The 15984-nt window shown below is 44.7% G+C and overlaps 1 protein-coding gene across 7 annotated transcripts in view; it reads left to right on the top strand.

The window, feature by feature from the left end:
• Window positions 1-8164, top strand: part of ABLIM1 (actin binding LIM protein 1) — a 403495-nt gene extending 395331 nt beyond the window's left edge. For all 7 annotated transcript variants that reach the window (XM_003922182.4, XM_003922180.4, XM_039464994.2 and 4 more), the window contains 3 exons: window positions 12-86; window positions 1350-1430; window positions 2898-8164. In XM_003922182.4, coding sequence (XP_003922231.2) covers window positions 12-86; window positions 1350-1430; window positions 2898-3011 — 270 coding nt within the window. In that variant the 3' untranslated portion in view covers window positions 3012-8164. The remainder of the gene's footprint in view (window positions 1-11; window positions 87-1349; window positions 1431-2897) is intronic.
• Window positions 8165-15984: the final 7820 nt, after the last annotated feature.

Here is a 15984-nt window from a genome sequence, read left to right as displayed (position 1 = left end):
CTCTGTTGCAGACGCTTCCAGATGGCCACATGCCTGCAATGAGAATGGACCGAGGAGTGTCTATGCCCAACATGTTGGAGCCGAAGGTAAGTGCAGCTGTTCTCTTTCCTTTCGTATGGGAATGACTTAACACCCTAAACAGATTTGATGTTTTATCTCTTCCTCATTCTCAAAGTGTTATAGGCTGGTGTGTTCTGGCGAGCCATGTCATGAGCATGCACCTTGCCCACATCAGGTCAGCAGGCTCAACCCTTACAGGGCATGGTGCTGTGTGTTCACAGTGAGGTACCAGTCCCTCTCTCCCTATGACTGAGGTATTTCCTTGGCCTCTGCCATGTGCATTGCACAGCATATCCAGTAGAGGAGCAGGCACAGACTACTCCCTGCAGAGTGACCAACATGTCCATGTTTGCCAGAACTTACCCTGTTTCAGCACTGAAAGCCCTGCATTTCAAGAACCTCAGTCCTGGGCACACTGGGATGCCTGGCCACCCTAGCTCCAGAGCACCCTGTTCCTTCAGAGCTGTGCGAGCACTTGTACTCCCGGATGACCATAACCAGGGCTTATTTCAGTATGTCAGTTGCCAGAGCATTGCTTCTGGGCCTGCCTGCCCGCATGGATCCATGAGCTAGTCATGGAACAAGATCGTTAACTCCAGCACAGAGGCACCCTGCCCTGTGACAGCATTGAGTAACACCTTGGCTGGGTGCAGTGGCTCATGCCTGTAATCCCAGCACTTTGGAAGGCCCAGACAGGTGGATTGCTTGAGTTGAGGAATTCAAGACCAGTCTGGGCAAGATGGCAAAATCCCATCTCTACTAAAACAACAAAAAAATTACTGGGCATAACAACATGTGCCTATAGTCTCAGCTACCCAGGAGGCTGGGGTAGTACGATCACCTAGGCCCAGGAGATCGAGGCTGCAGTGAGTTGTGATTACACCACTGCATCCAGCCTGGGCAACGGAACCAGACCCTGTCTCAAAAACAAACAACAACAACAACAACAACAACAAAAACAAAAACATGTGCCTGTAATTTCCATTATCTTCTGATGTTTACCTTCATCCCAGCACATAGTAAGTTAGTGTTCTGCCACTCAACGAAGCCCTCCTAAAATTCAGTGCTACCTGAGACCCCTGTGGAGAGTTGAGAATGTCTAAGATTCTGTCCCTGTCCCCTGGAAACTGGAGCTTCCACTGGCCTTGCGGGAGGAAGACCCATCACTCAGATTCTGTCATGGTAGTCTCTTGGAGGCTCTGTCTTGGGAGTACTACATTTTAGGTGGATTCTGCTTGTTAATAAAATGGACTGTGGTGTTCTAGAAGAGGTGTTTTCTTTCTTCTCAGATATTTCCATATGAAATGCTCATGGTGACCAACAGAGGGCGAAACAAAATCCTAAGAGAGGTGGACAGAACCAGGCTGGAGGTAAAACAGGAAAATCCGGTCCCAACTGCAGTTCCCTATGCAATTCCCCCAATTCTCCCCTAAGCAATGTTTTATTTCTTCAGTGAAAAAGAAAAACCAAAAAAGTCGCCCTCATGTCGTAGGTAGAACTAAGAAGTAACTTTGGGAAAAAAAATACAAGTTTACACTTAGATCAGCATAAAAATGCCTGGTAATATCCAGAAGAGTGACCCAGGAGGTGGGCACAGTGGTCCACACCCGTAACCCTCACACTTTGGAAGGCCAAGGTGGGCAGATCACTTGTGGTCAGGAGTTCGAGACAAGCCTGGCCAACATGGTGAAACCCTGTCTCTACTAAAAATATAAAAATGAGCTGGGCATGGTGGTGGGTGCCTTTAGTCCCAGCTACTCAGGAGGCTGAGGTAGGAGAATTGCTTGAATCTAGGAGGCAGAGGTTGCAGTGAGCCCCGAGATCACACCTCTGCACTTTAGCCTGGGCAATAGAGCCTGACTCCATCTCAAAAAAAAAAAAAAAAAAAAAAAGAAAAGAAAAAAAAAGAAGAAGAAGAATGACCCAGAGACACAGAATGACCTCAGTCATTTTCTTTGAAACTTCATGTTGCTATAATTATGGCTAGTGATACAGAATGGGAATCTCTATTTCTCTTGAGATATTCTCAGATCCTTATCTTCCCTAAGTTGGGGTTCAGTTCATGGGGGGCTGTGGGAGCAGGAAAGGCTCTCAGAAGAGAGATTTATACTGGACAAGTTTCTTTCTTGACTGTTTCCACATTCCTTGTTGAAGGGTTATCTGGGTACACATAACCCAAGAACCCCTTAGACATGGAAGACTAATCTTTGTATTATGATTTTCCATCCCAATGATTTTAATTAAGAAAAACCTTGGCTGCCAGTCTCAGAAGGAGTGATTACTTTTTCCTGACAAAAGGCAGTACCTTGGCATAGAGGTCAGGCCAGCACAGAGAATAAAGGCTCCAGGATCTTGGGGGAACTGTCTAGGGGGGATAACAGATGGGAAGTCTTCTCAGTAGAACAGGCATCTACCTTACGTCCTATTCCTCAGCCAGGAGGAAGCCCCGGGACTCCCCAGGGACCATGCTGGAGGTCATTTTCTTTGGCTTTCTATTGCGATACTCCATTTTCCCTGCATCTTTTCAACGTTCCGAGGACCTGGAGTGGAGTTGTCTCTAACGTAATAAATCACCTCTCTGTGTCCCATCACCAGTCAGTGTTATTGTTATAATCCCCACTGATACTCTGCCAGCTCTTTTATCTGATGGGAAGGGCTCCTCACCTGGCCTGCCCGGGTAAGGAAGACTGACGTCACAAGCATCAGAGATAGGCTCCTCCCATCTTCCTGCCTTGTTTTTCAGAATGACTCTTCATATAAACTATAGAGCAACTCTCAAGGCCATTCGTGTGGCCATCAGGACTGACAGCTGCTCTTTTTTTTTTTCCTCTTCCCAGCGCCACTTAGCCCCTGAAGTGTTTCGGGAAATCTTTGGAATGTCCATACAGGAGTTTGACAAGTTACCTCTTTGGAGACGCAACGACATGAAGAAAAAAGCAAAACTCTTCTAAGTTCCCACTCTGAATGGCAATTAGAGAAAGGACTGACCGTGGCGGTACCCCAGAGGATGTCATATTGAGGCCCAAACTCAATTGGAGAATTTGCAAGCTATCATCGCTCAGCAATACCAAAAAGAGAAAGTCTGGTGAAAACACCCACGAGTCCAACATCAGGCCAGCCAAGAGTAACACTTGCCAAGAAGCATGGGGTAGAAACTTCTGTGTTCCGAAACACAGAGCAGTGCCCACATGTGACCTTTTCACATGACCTTATGTACACAACAGGAGCTGCGCTGTTTTCTTCTTCTGTTTTCCTCTACCTGTGCTCCAATGGTAGTGCTGACCGTACGGATAAGAGCCAGCAAGTGCCCTTAGGATGCCACATGGGAAAAATCGGTTGTCATAATTTCAAAGTATAAATATATCTATTGTGTAGCGCTGTGGCTAAGAAGGAAGAGTGAGGGGTCTGTCATGTGGCGGCAGTGATTTCACAGCCACCTTTCTTGACTGGTGTCATCTTGCTTCACCTGCGTCTGCGCTCTGGCAGGTGAACAGGGCAGGTCAGGGAACAGGGCAGCTCTGTTTGAATGGGGTGAATAACAGCTAAATTAATTCTTAACAAGCTCCTTGTTCTCTACCGTTAGCTGGGACCTGGTTGGCAAATGACTTAGCTATTAGTATATTTAAAAACTGTTCAAAAGCAAAAGAGAAGGAACAGGAATGAAAGGGAATCTTCTCTTAACTCTTTCTGCTTCCCATAACAAGCCTGGTTTCTGGTTTCTGCCTAGGACAGGAGCTGTCTTGAGCTCCACCTTTGCAAGGAAAGGAAAAACACAAATTGCCTAGAGATTGGCTCAGTGGCGTGCCATTAGGTGATTTTGCCCAGAGGCCATATCACTCTTGGCAAAAAAAAAAAAAAAAAAAAAAAGTCCCATGTCCTACTGACTCCAGTCCTTCCATCATTGTCCTCTGCTGTCTCCCTGGCATCCTATGAATCAGATCAAGCCCATGCTGTTGGTTTTTAAGGTTTCTTTCAGTAATAGGCTAAGGAAAGACATGTTTTTCTCTTTTAAATCTCTGCAACTCCAAAGTAGAGTCCCTTAAACAGATTTAATTTGGCCTTCTCAGCTTTCTTCTTGCCCAGCTCTGTTGACTTCATGAGTGTGTGCGCGCATGGTTTCACTCACTCAGAGTAATTTTGTGAGTGTGCATGTGCTTTTTAATTTCTACTCAAATGTTTGTCCTATGGTGTTGCAGCTTCCAAAGACATTTTCACCAAGTGTATGTGACTCAAGAACAAGAGTGTGGCTAAACTGCGCCCCCAACATCACTTCCTTCATGGAAAAGTGTTGGTGCTGATGTAGCTCATAACAGGATCAAGGAAGGATGAGGTGGGATATGGAGGTCAGAACATCTCACGAGAGCCCCTCAGACTGCAACACTAGATTCAAATTTAAGCCTAGGATTTCACCAACACATGTGTGCATATAAAACCACATCATGATTCCCTACGTGAGTTAGATGAGGGAGAGTGTGTAACTCCACACCCAGGACGTTAAGTCATATTTATTGTCATGCTTTGGGGCTCTGCTTAAGAATTTAAGCTCTGTTTTAAAGCCAAAGAAGAAAGCATTTGAATTTACCTTCATATGCCACTGAGAACAAAAGTTCTGAAGGCCTTCTTGCTGGCACCAAGTATTAGGCTTACAAGCTCTCTCTCTGACACCGGTGGTAAAGGAGCAAGTAGGATAGTTTCTGAGTCTGTGTTGCAGCCTCTGATATGTAGCTCACTGCTGTCATTTCAGGGCTGAAATGAACACTGTCACTGTTTTATAGCATCCTCCTGTGCACTTACTGAAGGAATCTAAATTGTCCTAGCGTTTCAGTGCTATGCACTGAATATTTGAGGACTGTTCTCGTGTGTGTGTGTGTGTGTGTGTGTGTGTGTGTGTGTGTGTGTGTGTTGGACCTACTGACATTTAGCAAATGGCTCTGACAGGGTGGCCATGAGCAGATGAGACCAGCTCTTGCTTGGTTGGAAGGCAGGCTGCAGTTTGCAGTTGGGCCTTCCATGTCTCAGTGGCCTTTTGCTTATTCCATGCTTTTTCTGTCCCGTCTCTCTCATCCTCTTTTTCCAGGCTCTCCTGCACTGGCAGCCTTGGCACAGTGCCTGGGTGTGCTCGTCCTTGCTTTACTCTGGAAAGTGTGGGGACAGAGAGGATGGTGCATTTCATATTTTCTTACCTGTCAGTAACTGGTGGCCACATGGGTCCCAGCACTTGGCTGGTGGAAGATTATTTTTCATTATGGAACTAATAAAGGGCCCCCATGTTTTACATTGATTAATGAATTATCACCCACACATGTGCAGATCAAATGTCAATATAAGAAAAATTAAGGTATTTAGGAAACATGGGCATAATCAGGTAGTTTTGCTAAAATTCCTCTTCCTTGATCTTCATAAAGAAGATATGGGTCTGTCATAGAATGGGAACATTAGACTGAAAACTGGGACAACCCCCTTCCTTATTTTATAGAGAGTAGGAGTTAAGGGGCCTACCTAAGATTGCAACGATAAAGAACTGAACCCTAAGTCAGCTCCCACTAATGAAACCCTGCTTTCCTTGTATCTTTTAAACTCAGTTCTGCATCCAACTTGAGGAGAAAAGTTCCTTTCCATATTGAATACTATATGAGTTCATTTAAACTGCACCTTGCAGAAATGCATTGCCAGAAAGCACCAGTAGCCTCCTGTGTGCAAGCGGAGTAGTGCTCTGCTCTGGGGAGGGGTCACTGGAAACCGTAATGCGGAGGGGTCATTGGAAACTGTAATGCGGACCCCTACTCCATTTCCTAGCAGAAGGCTGTAGCTGGAGGGATTGGTCATTGGAGCAGCCTGGTTTCTGCTAACTGCCAGAGCGAATTATGTGGGCTGTAATGCCTGTCCATTTGGTTAAACTGGGCTCAGCATGCTTGTCCTCAAAACATCCTTCCAGGTCACAGCACACGAGATGGGCTTATCTGCTTTCACCCCACCCTGTACCTACACATGAAAATTCCAGTTATTAACGCACTCAAACTAATGGAGCTTGTTCACCCTAGGAGGGGAATTATATATATGGCAGGCTTCCCTGGTGCATATGTAAAGGGCTACGTTTTGGATCATTTGCCTTCCTTGGGACTCTTACGTGCATACTGATGGCATGAAGTAAAAGAGGCCTCTATGATGATATGAAAATCAGTTCTTATAAAATTTCTTCAAGAAAATCCAGGCTATCTTATAGTCTTTCTGTATGACTTCTTAGGAGATAGGAAGAGCCTTTGGAAACTTGCACAGCTAGCTATGCATCGACATTTTGGTTTGGGGTTAGTTATGAAATGTTCTTAATATGACTTCTTCAATAACTTCACATAAACTGCCTGTTCTTCAAAACCTCAAAGAGATCAACTAGAGTTAATGAGTTTTTTTTTTTTTTTTTTTTTTTAATGGGGGTAGTTTTCTATCTGTCATGGGCTCTAGCATCTACTCTGCTACCCAATTCTGTCATCTCCAAGCTGAGTTTCCTCTTCTAGGGCAGAGGCTGGAGAAGTTCATTTTCAGTTCTCACCCTCTCCATCCCAATCTGGTCTATCAGTCAACTCTAACTCGGAGATATCTAGCTGATAATGTTTCTAAAACTTTCACTGGATTTATTTAGACATCGAAGCAAACATTTTTTTTCTAGAATTGCTTCTCAGATGATTATATCAAATATATGTGCTTTTGCAAGTTTGAAAAATTCAAATTAACCACTTTTGACTAAGTAATCCTTTCTAAAAACCATTTAAAGCTAACTTGGTCTTGGCGTCCTCCCATGTGTCAAAGGGACAGGTGGTCACACCAGGTTGGGTGCTCACAGAACCCTTTTCCTTCCATGTATACCATGGAAGATGGTGGAAGGAAAATGGACTGTCTCATCAACCCTCCTGTGTCCTCTGAAGCAGTCTCAGTTGTTAATCACCTCTTCTGTGTTTCTGGTAGCTATTTCATCTGTACTCCTTATGCCAGCCTCAATTTTATTTGATTTTTAAAATTATTCTAACCAATGAAGTGTTTGTCAGTATGCCCCAAAGCTTGCTCTTTTGTGCTCCCTTTTGAAGAACTTTCTATCCAGAAAAAGAGATTATTTGGGACTTGAGATTTGCAGTGATACCAGCTTATAGCAATGATGTACTATAAGGGAACTATTCAACTATGTTGTGTTAGGAAAAAGAGAAACCGTCACTTTGGCATTTTTAAAATACAAAAAAAAAAAAAAAATCACTGTTTATTTTTGTTTGCTGTCCAGGAAGCAGTGGGAGGTGGTGACAGATACGCTTTGCATATGGATTGTTATGTTTTTATTTGGGCAAGTTTAATCATGGAAAACTCAAAAAGAAAGGGGGAAATGGTCAGTTTAAGCCGAAAGAAACTTTCTAAGCAATGAATATATACACAGCAAAATTAAACACATCCAACAATTTCTGAAGCTTAGTATAATTGAGTGACAGTTATTCAATAAAATTCTTCCCAAAAGCATTTCTCCAAAGAGTCCAGTTCCCATGAGTCACTTCCTGACCCCAGTGACCAAAGGTGGACGGAGACAATCATGTAGACTTTGACATTCAGGAAGATGTGAGCTGCTTACTGATCATATACACATATGTTTCTTTACAGCAGAGGAAACCATTGTCCGCAAAACTGATGTTCTTTTGGGGTTTTATGTACAGACTTGTCCAATGATGTGTGTGGTTCCCGTGAGTTGCCAACAGCTCTGCATTGAAGCTCTCTGAGCTCTTTCATTTTTAAGTTGAGTTTATGGAATATTTTCAAATGTTCGAAGGCATATAGTTCTTCCTGTCCTCCCTCCCCTTTCAGAAATATGAAAGCAAATATTTAGAAGAATTCCTTTTGAAAAGCTGTGTTGTGTTCCCCATGAAACTGAGCAGGTGTGTGTTGGTGGGCTGAGTGCCATGTGCTTGTGCAGAGGAGAAGGTGGCCCTGCCAGCTCCACGCTGCTGTGCCTGTGACCCTGACCTGCTCCCCGCTCCTGTTGCAAGCAGCACTCACTGCACTCCTTTGTCATATACTCTGCATCACTGTCATACTCACAACTTCGTGAATAAAGTTGTGTGCTTTATTCGTACATGCCTCCATTCCTGTTTCATCTCGCCTTCTCTGGTTCCCTTTGAAGGTCGATCTCATTTTAGAAAGCACCAACCCAACTTTCAGTAACCAAAACAAAATCAGAATGAACCCAAAGCTGGAGGAGTGCATTTTTATCATGTAGGTGGGAAAATGGAACAAATAACAGCAGGATATTCCAGGACTGTGCATCCAACAGCCCAGACCACATTGACCAAGCTGACTAAAGGAAAGAAATGGTTAGAAGAGACGTTACACTGTGCTGTGTCACGGATGTTTGATTTGATTTGTGACACAGCAGGTGTAGTCCCATCATTCGGACAGAGCTGGGGATTTGAGGAGGTTTGAAGCTCTGAGCCACTATGAGTGGGCCATTTTTTAGTGGGAAGCTAGAATGCAGTAGGAGAAAAGCATCCTTTCAATTTTTGGGTGTCCTCTGCATTATCAAACTTTACATGAAGGAATTGCGGATGCTAATTTCCTTGTTACCTTCACTGCCAAGATTTCAGGGTTGCCAGAAGATACAAGGATCTGTGTCCAAGCTGGCCCGCTCCAACCACAGTCTGCCTTCTGTTCTGTGTCTGCCTGTCCAGGACCCAGTCACACTGGTGTTCACATGACCCTCCCCTGGCAGTGGGATACAGGTTATTTTCAGGACAGTAGGGATGTTTAATTCACCACCATGGAAAACAGGTCAGGAGACCTCAGCCCAAGGTCTGTGTTCTTCTCACCATGGGAGAGCGTCCCCACTGTGGTCCATAATTACCAGAGCTAGGGGTCATCTCCAGTCCTTAAGAACTCTCTGTGGCATTTGGCTCTGGTGGCCACCTCTTCAATGGAAGTTGACCTCTGCCTCACTTCAGTTACTAGACTTTAGTCAGTGAATCTCACGCTGCCTTTGCTGGAAGTGAAAGGATCTTGCCCCACCCACTGCTCAGCTGCCTCTTCCCCCAGTGCCCTGCCTTCAGATCTCGCCACACCACTGCAAGCTCCCAGAACATACCATGCTTGCTGTGTCTTAGGCAGCTTTATCAGAGGCATTTCTTCTGTACGATGCTTCAAGGAGGTGGCAGAGCACAGAGAACCTGACCCTGGCGAAAGGAATTAATGGCCAATGTTGACTCGTTAAAAACAGTTACCCATCAGCTCTTTGGAGTTACCCATGTGAATTTCCCATGGGCTCCATTTGTTCCAAGTTAAAGACAAGCCCAAGTTCCCACCCTTTCTAGGAGCCCGTCTTAAGGGGCCCAGCCCTACCTGTGTGTAATTCTTTGCGTGCCTCTAATCAAACCTCAAGTTCGGTACTTGGCAAGCATTGCCTCGTAGTGCTAGCTGCCTAGGTTTCTGCTCTTCAGTTGAACTGTAGTGAGATCTCTGTGCTGAGTGCCAGGCACCCTAGCTTTGCATGACCATATTGCTCATGACAGCCTTTCAAAGTAGACGATTGTAGCTCCACTATACTGGTAGGAAACCAAAGCTCAGAATCTAATTAAGCATGCCCAGTCACTCAGCCAATGAGCAGCAGAGCAAGAACTGTCCAGGTCTGCCCTCCAGATCCCACGCTGTTATCCTCCACATCCCACTCGCTGTGACTGTCTTAGAGCAGGGACTGTGTTCCACATTCTCAGTCTCTCAGGGTGCACTGTGCCAAGTGGGTTCTTAGTATGAGACTGGCCAGCGCCCTTCAGTTTGCCCACGAGCCCCAACACTACCACCAAGTTGTATTTATGAACAGTTTGGGGGTTACTCACCAGCTGTGTGTCTTGGGGCCCATTAACCTCTCTTCAGCCTCAGTTTGTTCATCTGCAGAATGGACAAAATAATAATATCCATCAGAAGACTGTTGCCAAGTTACAGCACCTGAGCGCTTAGATGGTAGAATAAGGACTAGTATTATTTTAAATAATCATTTGAGAATGATTTAGTTTTCATTCTGGGCTTTTTACCCCTCCCTCTAGTCATTTTGTTTGTGTTCACAGGGCCCTCCTCATGGACTCTCCTTCTAGTCTTTTTTATTTTTTGAGATGGAGTTTCGCTCCTGTTACCCAGGCTGTACAATGGCATGATCCCGGCTCACCGCAACCTCCACCTCCCAGGTTCAGGCAATTCTCCTTCCTCAGCCTCCTGAGTAGCTGGGATTACAGGCACGTGCCACCATTCCCATCTAACTTCTTGTATTTCTGGTAGAGACGGGGTTTCACCTTGTTGACTAGGATGGTCTCGATCTCTCGATCTCGTGATCCACCCGCCTTGTCCTCCCATAGTGCTGGGATTACAGGCTTGAGCCACCGCGCCCGGCTTCTAGTCTTTATATAAATACTCCAGGATTAAAATAAGCCCACAATCCCTTTTATATACTTCAATAACAGCACTCTTTCCACCCAAGCATAGTCTAAGATAGAGATCCCTGAAGATGTGCTAATTAGTAGTACTAATAACCAGAAGTATTACTCAGAGCCAAGTGCAGGGTATAGCATCAGGCTGCCTGGGTTTGAGTTCCGGCTCCACCAGTAGCTATCTGTATGACTAACAATTAGTTTAACTTCCTTAAGCTTCAACTTCCATGTCCAGAAAAGAGGAATAATAATGATACCTACCTTAAAAGATTATTATGAGAATTTCTGCAGAACAAGAGCCTGCATGATACAAAAATGAGCATTTTAAATGGCTTTTATTAATGAAGTAGCTCTCATATCATAAGTTCTGTTTACCCAGCCCTGAACTAAGCATGTTCTGTGGTTTCTTTCATATATTCCTTAGGTTGCTTCCAAATAGACCCAGAGAGACTGTCTCTGAGTGGTGGGGCTGGGATTCAAACCCTGGACTCTCCAGTCCTAAACTCTGATGATGGGCAAGTATTATACAGAGAGGGACACGAGTGTCCCCACAGCACTGTGGCCATCCAGCATGGCAGACTCCTCAAATGAAGCATGCAAAGGTGCCAGGTTGGGGCTTAGCTGCTCCAAGGGTTTCCTGGGTGAGGAGGATTGTTGTAGCCTCCTCCAGGGATGCTTAGAAACACTCCCTGCGGAAGAGCTAAGACTTGTTCCCATGAAAGGTGGTGTTTGTTCCAGAAAGATCTTTTCAATGGTATGACTCACTTCAAAGGAACCAAAGGCTATAAAAGCTGAGCTGCTGGTCCTGAGAGTATTGGGGGACATTTCCTCAGAGGGAGAAAGCCACCAGTCCTCCCCAGCCTCTCTTGCCCATTGCTGGAAGAAGGCTACTCTCCCCCCAGCTCATTGCTGGGCTGTTTCTGTCAGCCCCACCCTGCTGGAGGTGGCCCACTGTGGGCAGGAAAGCACTGGGAAGGGCGGGAGCTGGCAGCATCTTAGAAAGCCATGGTGGGTGGGAGAATAGCACCCAAGCTTTAGGGAATCGCAGCCCTAAGAACCTACTTCTGCATCTTCTTCCCCACAGGAGACCAGCACTCTAAACACACATGTTCCTTCTACTCTGGCAGAGCTCAGGGATAGGCTGTAGCGAGTCGGGTCTGCGGAAGGGTGGGTTATAGGACCACATTTATTTTACTTTCCAATCGCCACTGGATAAAACTGCTCTCCAGGGCTTGCCATTGAGCTGAGCACAATCGCAGCTTCTGGAGAGGGTTTTCTGTATTTATTTGTGCTGTCCCCTGCTGCTGGCTCTTGACTCAGCCCTTCCCATCAGATAAAAAGAAAAAAGTTGGCTTGGGAAGCCTCCCCTTCAGAGCAGAGGCTGTTCCTGCTTTGCCCCTAGCATATGTTAGCTGTGGGCCCTCCCAGAATATCCCGAAGGGGCTGGAGGCAGGGCAGAGCCTCAGCAGCTTCTAGCCCCAGAGCTAGCCAGATTCAGAAGCCCAGGTATCTGAGTCCAGATGCTAAGAAGAGTGTGGTCTGATGGCAGCAGCCGTGAACATTCTTTGCGGGCCTCCAAGTGCCAGGTGCTGGGCGAAACAATCTAAGCAGATTATTTTGTTGAATCTGGGAAGGGCAAACCAAGACTGAGAGAGGCCCGCCCGCTGACAGGTGGGTAGCCTCCCCCATCAAGTCCAAATGCCACCTTCCACCTAAGGTAGTTACAGCTCTCTGGGATCTCCATGAGGCTTTCTAAGGATGTCAAAAGGACTGTCTGCAAAGATAAATACCAGATTTTCTCAGCAAGGTGGAGCCTGGCCATGAATAACATTTTGTTCTAAGCTGGACGGATGCTGGCACAGATAGAATAGGTTCTTTCGTTCCTGCTATTGTCTTAAAACATAGCTTCTTAATGAAAAGCTAGAAAATGTTGATGCCAGTTACAATCCCATCAGATAAGAGCAAGGGTCAGCTGGCTTCTCCTGTTGAAAAAAAAAAAGGAAAAAGTTATTACGCCCCTCCTTTACATAAAAACAAAGTGCTTCAGACAACCCAGAGTAAATTGCTCAGATTTATTAACCATTTTTTCAATCAAATGACTTCCACTTGCACACGTGTGACCTATGATCCTCACAAGCCACCGGGGTGGATATTGCTCCTCTCCATACACCGATGAGAGCCTGCCTGGCTTGTCCAAGCTCAAAGGGAGACGTGGAGGAAGAGCTAAGATCTGGACCCAAGTTTAACCCCAAAGCTCAGGCTTCAGTCCACAAAGAGGCTTTGATTTGGTAGGTCTGGGTTAGGAGCTGGGAAGTTGAATCTTACAACAAAATATAAAAGCCTCCAGATAATTCTGATGATCAGCCAGGTTTGGGAACCCTTCCCCACATCCCGGGGTCTCAGGTCAGCGGCAGAGCTGATCTGTGAATGAATCAAGCATCCATTGCCAGGATTTGTCAGTCACCATCGCCCTAATTCACAAGACTACAGTCAGACAAGGCCTGGGAAACCTGCCCTCGCTGAGACCTCCATGGGAAATCACCTGCATCTTCCTTCAGCTTGGCAAGGCTCCCGCCCTCTGAATGCCCCCGGGGAGATTCCACCACAATCTGCTCAAATGTCACCTTATTTGCAAGGAGATTATCTCTTGTAAAATGCCAAAGTATGAGATGAACGCCGGGCGCGGTTGCTCAAGCCTGTAATCCCAGCACTTTGGGAGGCCGAGGCGGGTGGATCACGAGGCAACATGGTGAAACCCCGTCTCTACTAAAAATACAAAAAATTAGCTGGGCATGGTGGCGCGTGCCTGTAATCCCAGCTACTCAGGAGGCTGAGGCAGGAGAATTGCCTGAACCCAGGAGGCGGAGGTTGCGGTGAGCCAAGGTCGCGCCATTGCACTCCAGCCTGGGTAACAAGAGTGAAACTCCATCTCAAAAAAAAAAAAAGTATGAGATGAGAGAATCAGTTAGGTGCACCACAGCTTAAAGGAAAAGCAATCCACTTGTATCATATGATCCCTTTCTCCCCTCACAACCTTGAGAAACCAATGAATATTGAAAAAATGACCTAGAAATCTTATTATTGTACCAATTTACTTCCTTTTCAATGTACTCTCATTCTCTTCATTCTATTGTTTGTTAGGAGGATGAGTATAATAAGTGCTGGCCTTAAGTTTCCTGTGGAGACAGTCACTCCAGGGACACTTAGTAACTGTCCCCAGGGCATGGCTGGAGGGAGATTAAGAGCAAGAGCCAGGAGTTGTGATTGCAAACTCTTCTTTTACAGAGAGTGGCTGTTTTTAGTTTTGAGACTTTACATATCTGCATATGCAGTGGGTCGAAATAATGTCTCCCAAAAGATGTCTACCTCGACCCTCAGACTGTGACTGTATTTGGAATAAAGGATCTTTGGAATATTTGTTTGGAATAAGGGTCTTTGCAGATGTAATTCTACCAAAAGACACATGCATGAAATGTGCATCACTGTGCTATTCACAATAGCAAAGACAGGGAATCAACCCAGCAATGGTGGATTGGATCAAGAGACTGTGGTCCATATACACCATAGAATACTATGCAGCCATAAGACGAATGACATGGTTTGCAGCAACGTGGATGGAGCCGGAGGCCAGCATCCTAAGCAAGTTAACATAGGAGCAGAAAACCAAATACCACATGTTCTTACTTCTAAGTGGGAACTAAACTTTGAGCACACATGGACGTAAGTATGTGGACTCTAAGAAGGGTAGGGAGGTGGGTTAAAAAACTACCTATCGGATACTACGCTCACCACCTGGGTAATGGGATCTATACTCTAAACCTTAGCATCACACAATATTCCCATGTAACAAATCTGCACGTGCCCCTGTGTCTAAAATAAAAGTTGAAAATAAAAGAATCAAGATGAAATCTTAACTAGGAGGTTAGGTAGGAGGAATAAGTTCAAGAGATCTCTTGTACAACATGGGGACTACAGTTAATAACAATATATTATATACTTGAAAATTACTACGAGAGTAGATTTTAAGTTCTTGTTCCACAAAAAGTGCTATGTGAGGTAATGCATATATCCATTAGCTTGATTTAGCCATTCCACATGTACACATTTTAAAACATCATATTGTGTGTCATAAATATATGCAACTATTATTTGTCAATTAAAAAATTAATTTTTAAAAACATTGCCCAAATTAGGCTGTTCCTTTGAAGTATGAAGTAAATTTGATTATTAATCACTAGATTTCCCTCTAGGCACTGCTTTAAATGTGTTCCAGAAATCCTGGTACATTGTGTCTTCATTCTCATTGGTTTCGAAGAACATCTTTAATTCCGCCTTCATTTCATTATTTATCCAGTAGTCATTCAGGAGCGGGTTGTTCCGTTTCCATGTAGTTGTGTGGTTTTGAGTTTCTTAATCCTGAGTTCTAATTTGATTGCACTCTGGTCTGAGAGACTGCTAAGATTTCCGTTCTTTTGCATTAGCTGAGGAGTGTTTTACTTCCAATTATGTGGTCAGTTTGAGAATAAGTGTAATGTGGTGCCAAGAAGAATGTATATTCTGTGGATTTGCGGCGGAGAGTTCTGTAGATGTCTATTAGGTCTACCTGGTCCAGATCTGAATTCAAATTCTGGATATCCTTGTTAATTTCCTGTCTCGTTGTTCTAATATTGACAGTAGAGTGTTAAAATCTCCCACTATTATTGTGTGGGAGTCTAAGTCTCTTTGTAGGACATTAAGAACTTGCTTTATGAATCTGGGCACTCCTGCATTGGGTGCATATATATTTAGGATAGTTAGCTCTTCTTGTTGCATTGATCCCTTTGCCATTATGTAATGCCCTTCTTTGTCTCTTTTGATCTTTGTTGGTTTAAAGTCTGTTGTATCAACGACTAGGATTGCAACTCCTGCTTTTTTTCTTTCTCTCCATTTGCTTGGTAAATCTTCATCCCTATATTTACTTTAAAATTAAAATTAAAATCCTGACACCTCATTTCTGTTTTCTGTAATTGGTTGTTTTTGAACAATACAAAATGCCAAGTTCATAAAGTTTATTCTAATGAGTCTGTTCTGGCTCCTAGAGGATGCCTCAGTTCAAATCACTAGGCTTTATGCTCACCGTTTCTCAATTTTTGTAATTAAAACAACAGTATTTAAATGGATCCTTTTCATTCTGGGACAAAATGTTCCGTCAAAGACCGGGCATGATGGTTTACACCTGTAATACCAGCGCTTTGGGAGGCTGAGGTGGGCCGATTGTTTGAAGTCAGGAGTTTGAGACCAGCCCAGCCAACATGGTGAAAGACTGTCTCTATTAAAAATACAAAAATTAGCCAGGTGTGGTGGCGCATACCTGTAATCCCAGCTACTCAGGAGGCTAAGGCAGGAGAATTGCTTGAACCCAGGAGGTGGAGGTTGTAGTGAGCCGAGATGGCGCCACTGCACTGCATTTTGGGAAATAGAGTGAGACTCCATTAAAAAAAAATGT

The sequence above is a fragment of the Saimiri boliviensis genome, chromosome 12 (assembly GCF_048565385.1).
Source record: "Saimiri boliviensis isolate mSaiBol1 chromosome 12, mSaiBol1.pri, whole genome shotgun sequence".
Lineage (NCBI taxonomy): Eukaryota > Metazoa > Chordata > Mammalia > Primates > Cebidae > Saimiri > Saimiri boliviensis.
This window is presented reverse-complemented; position numbering and strand designations above follow the sequence as displayed.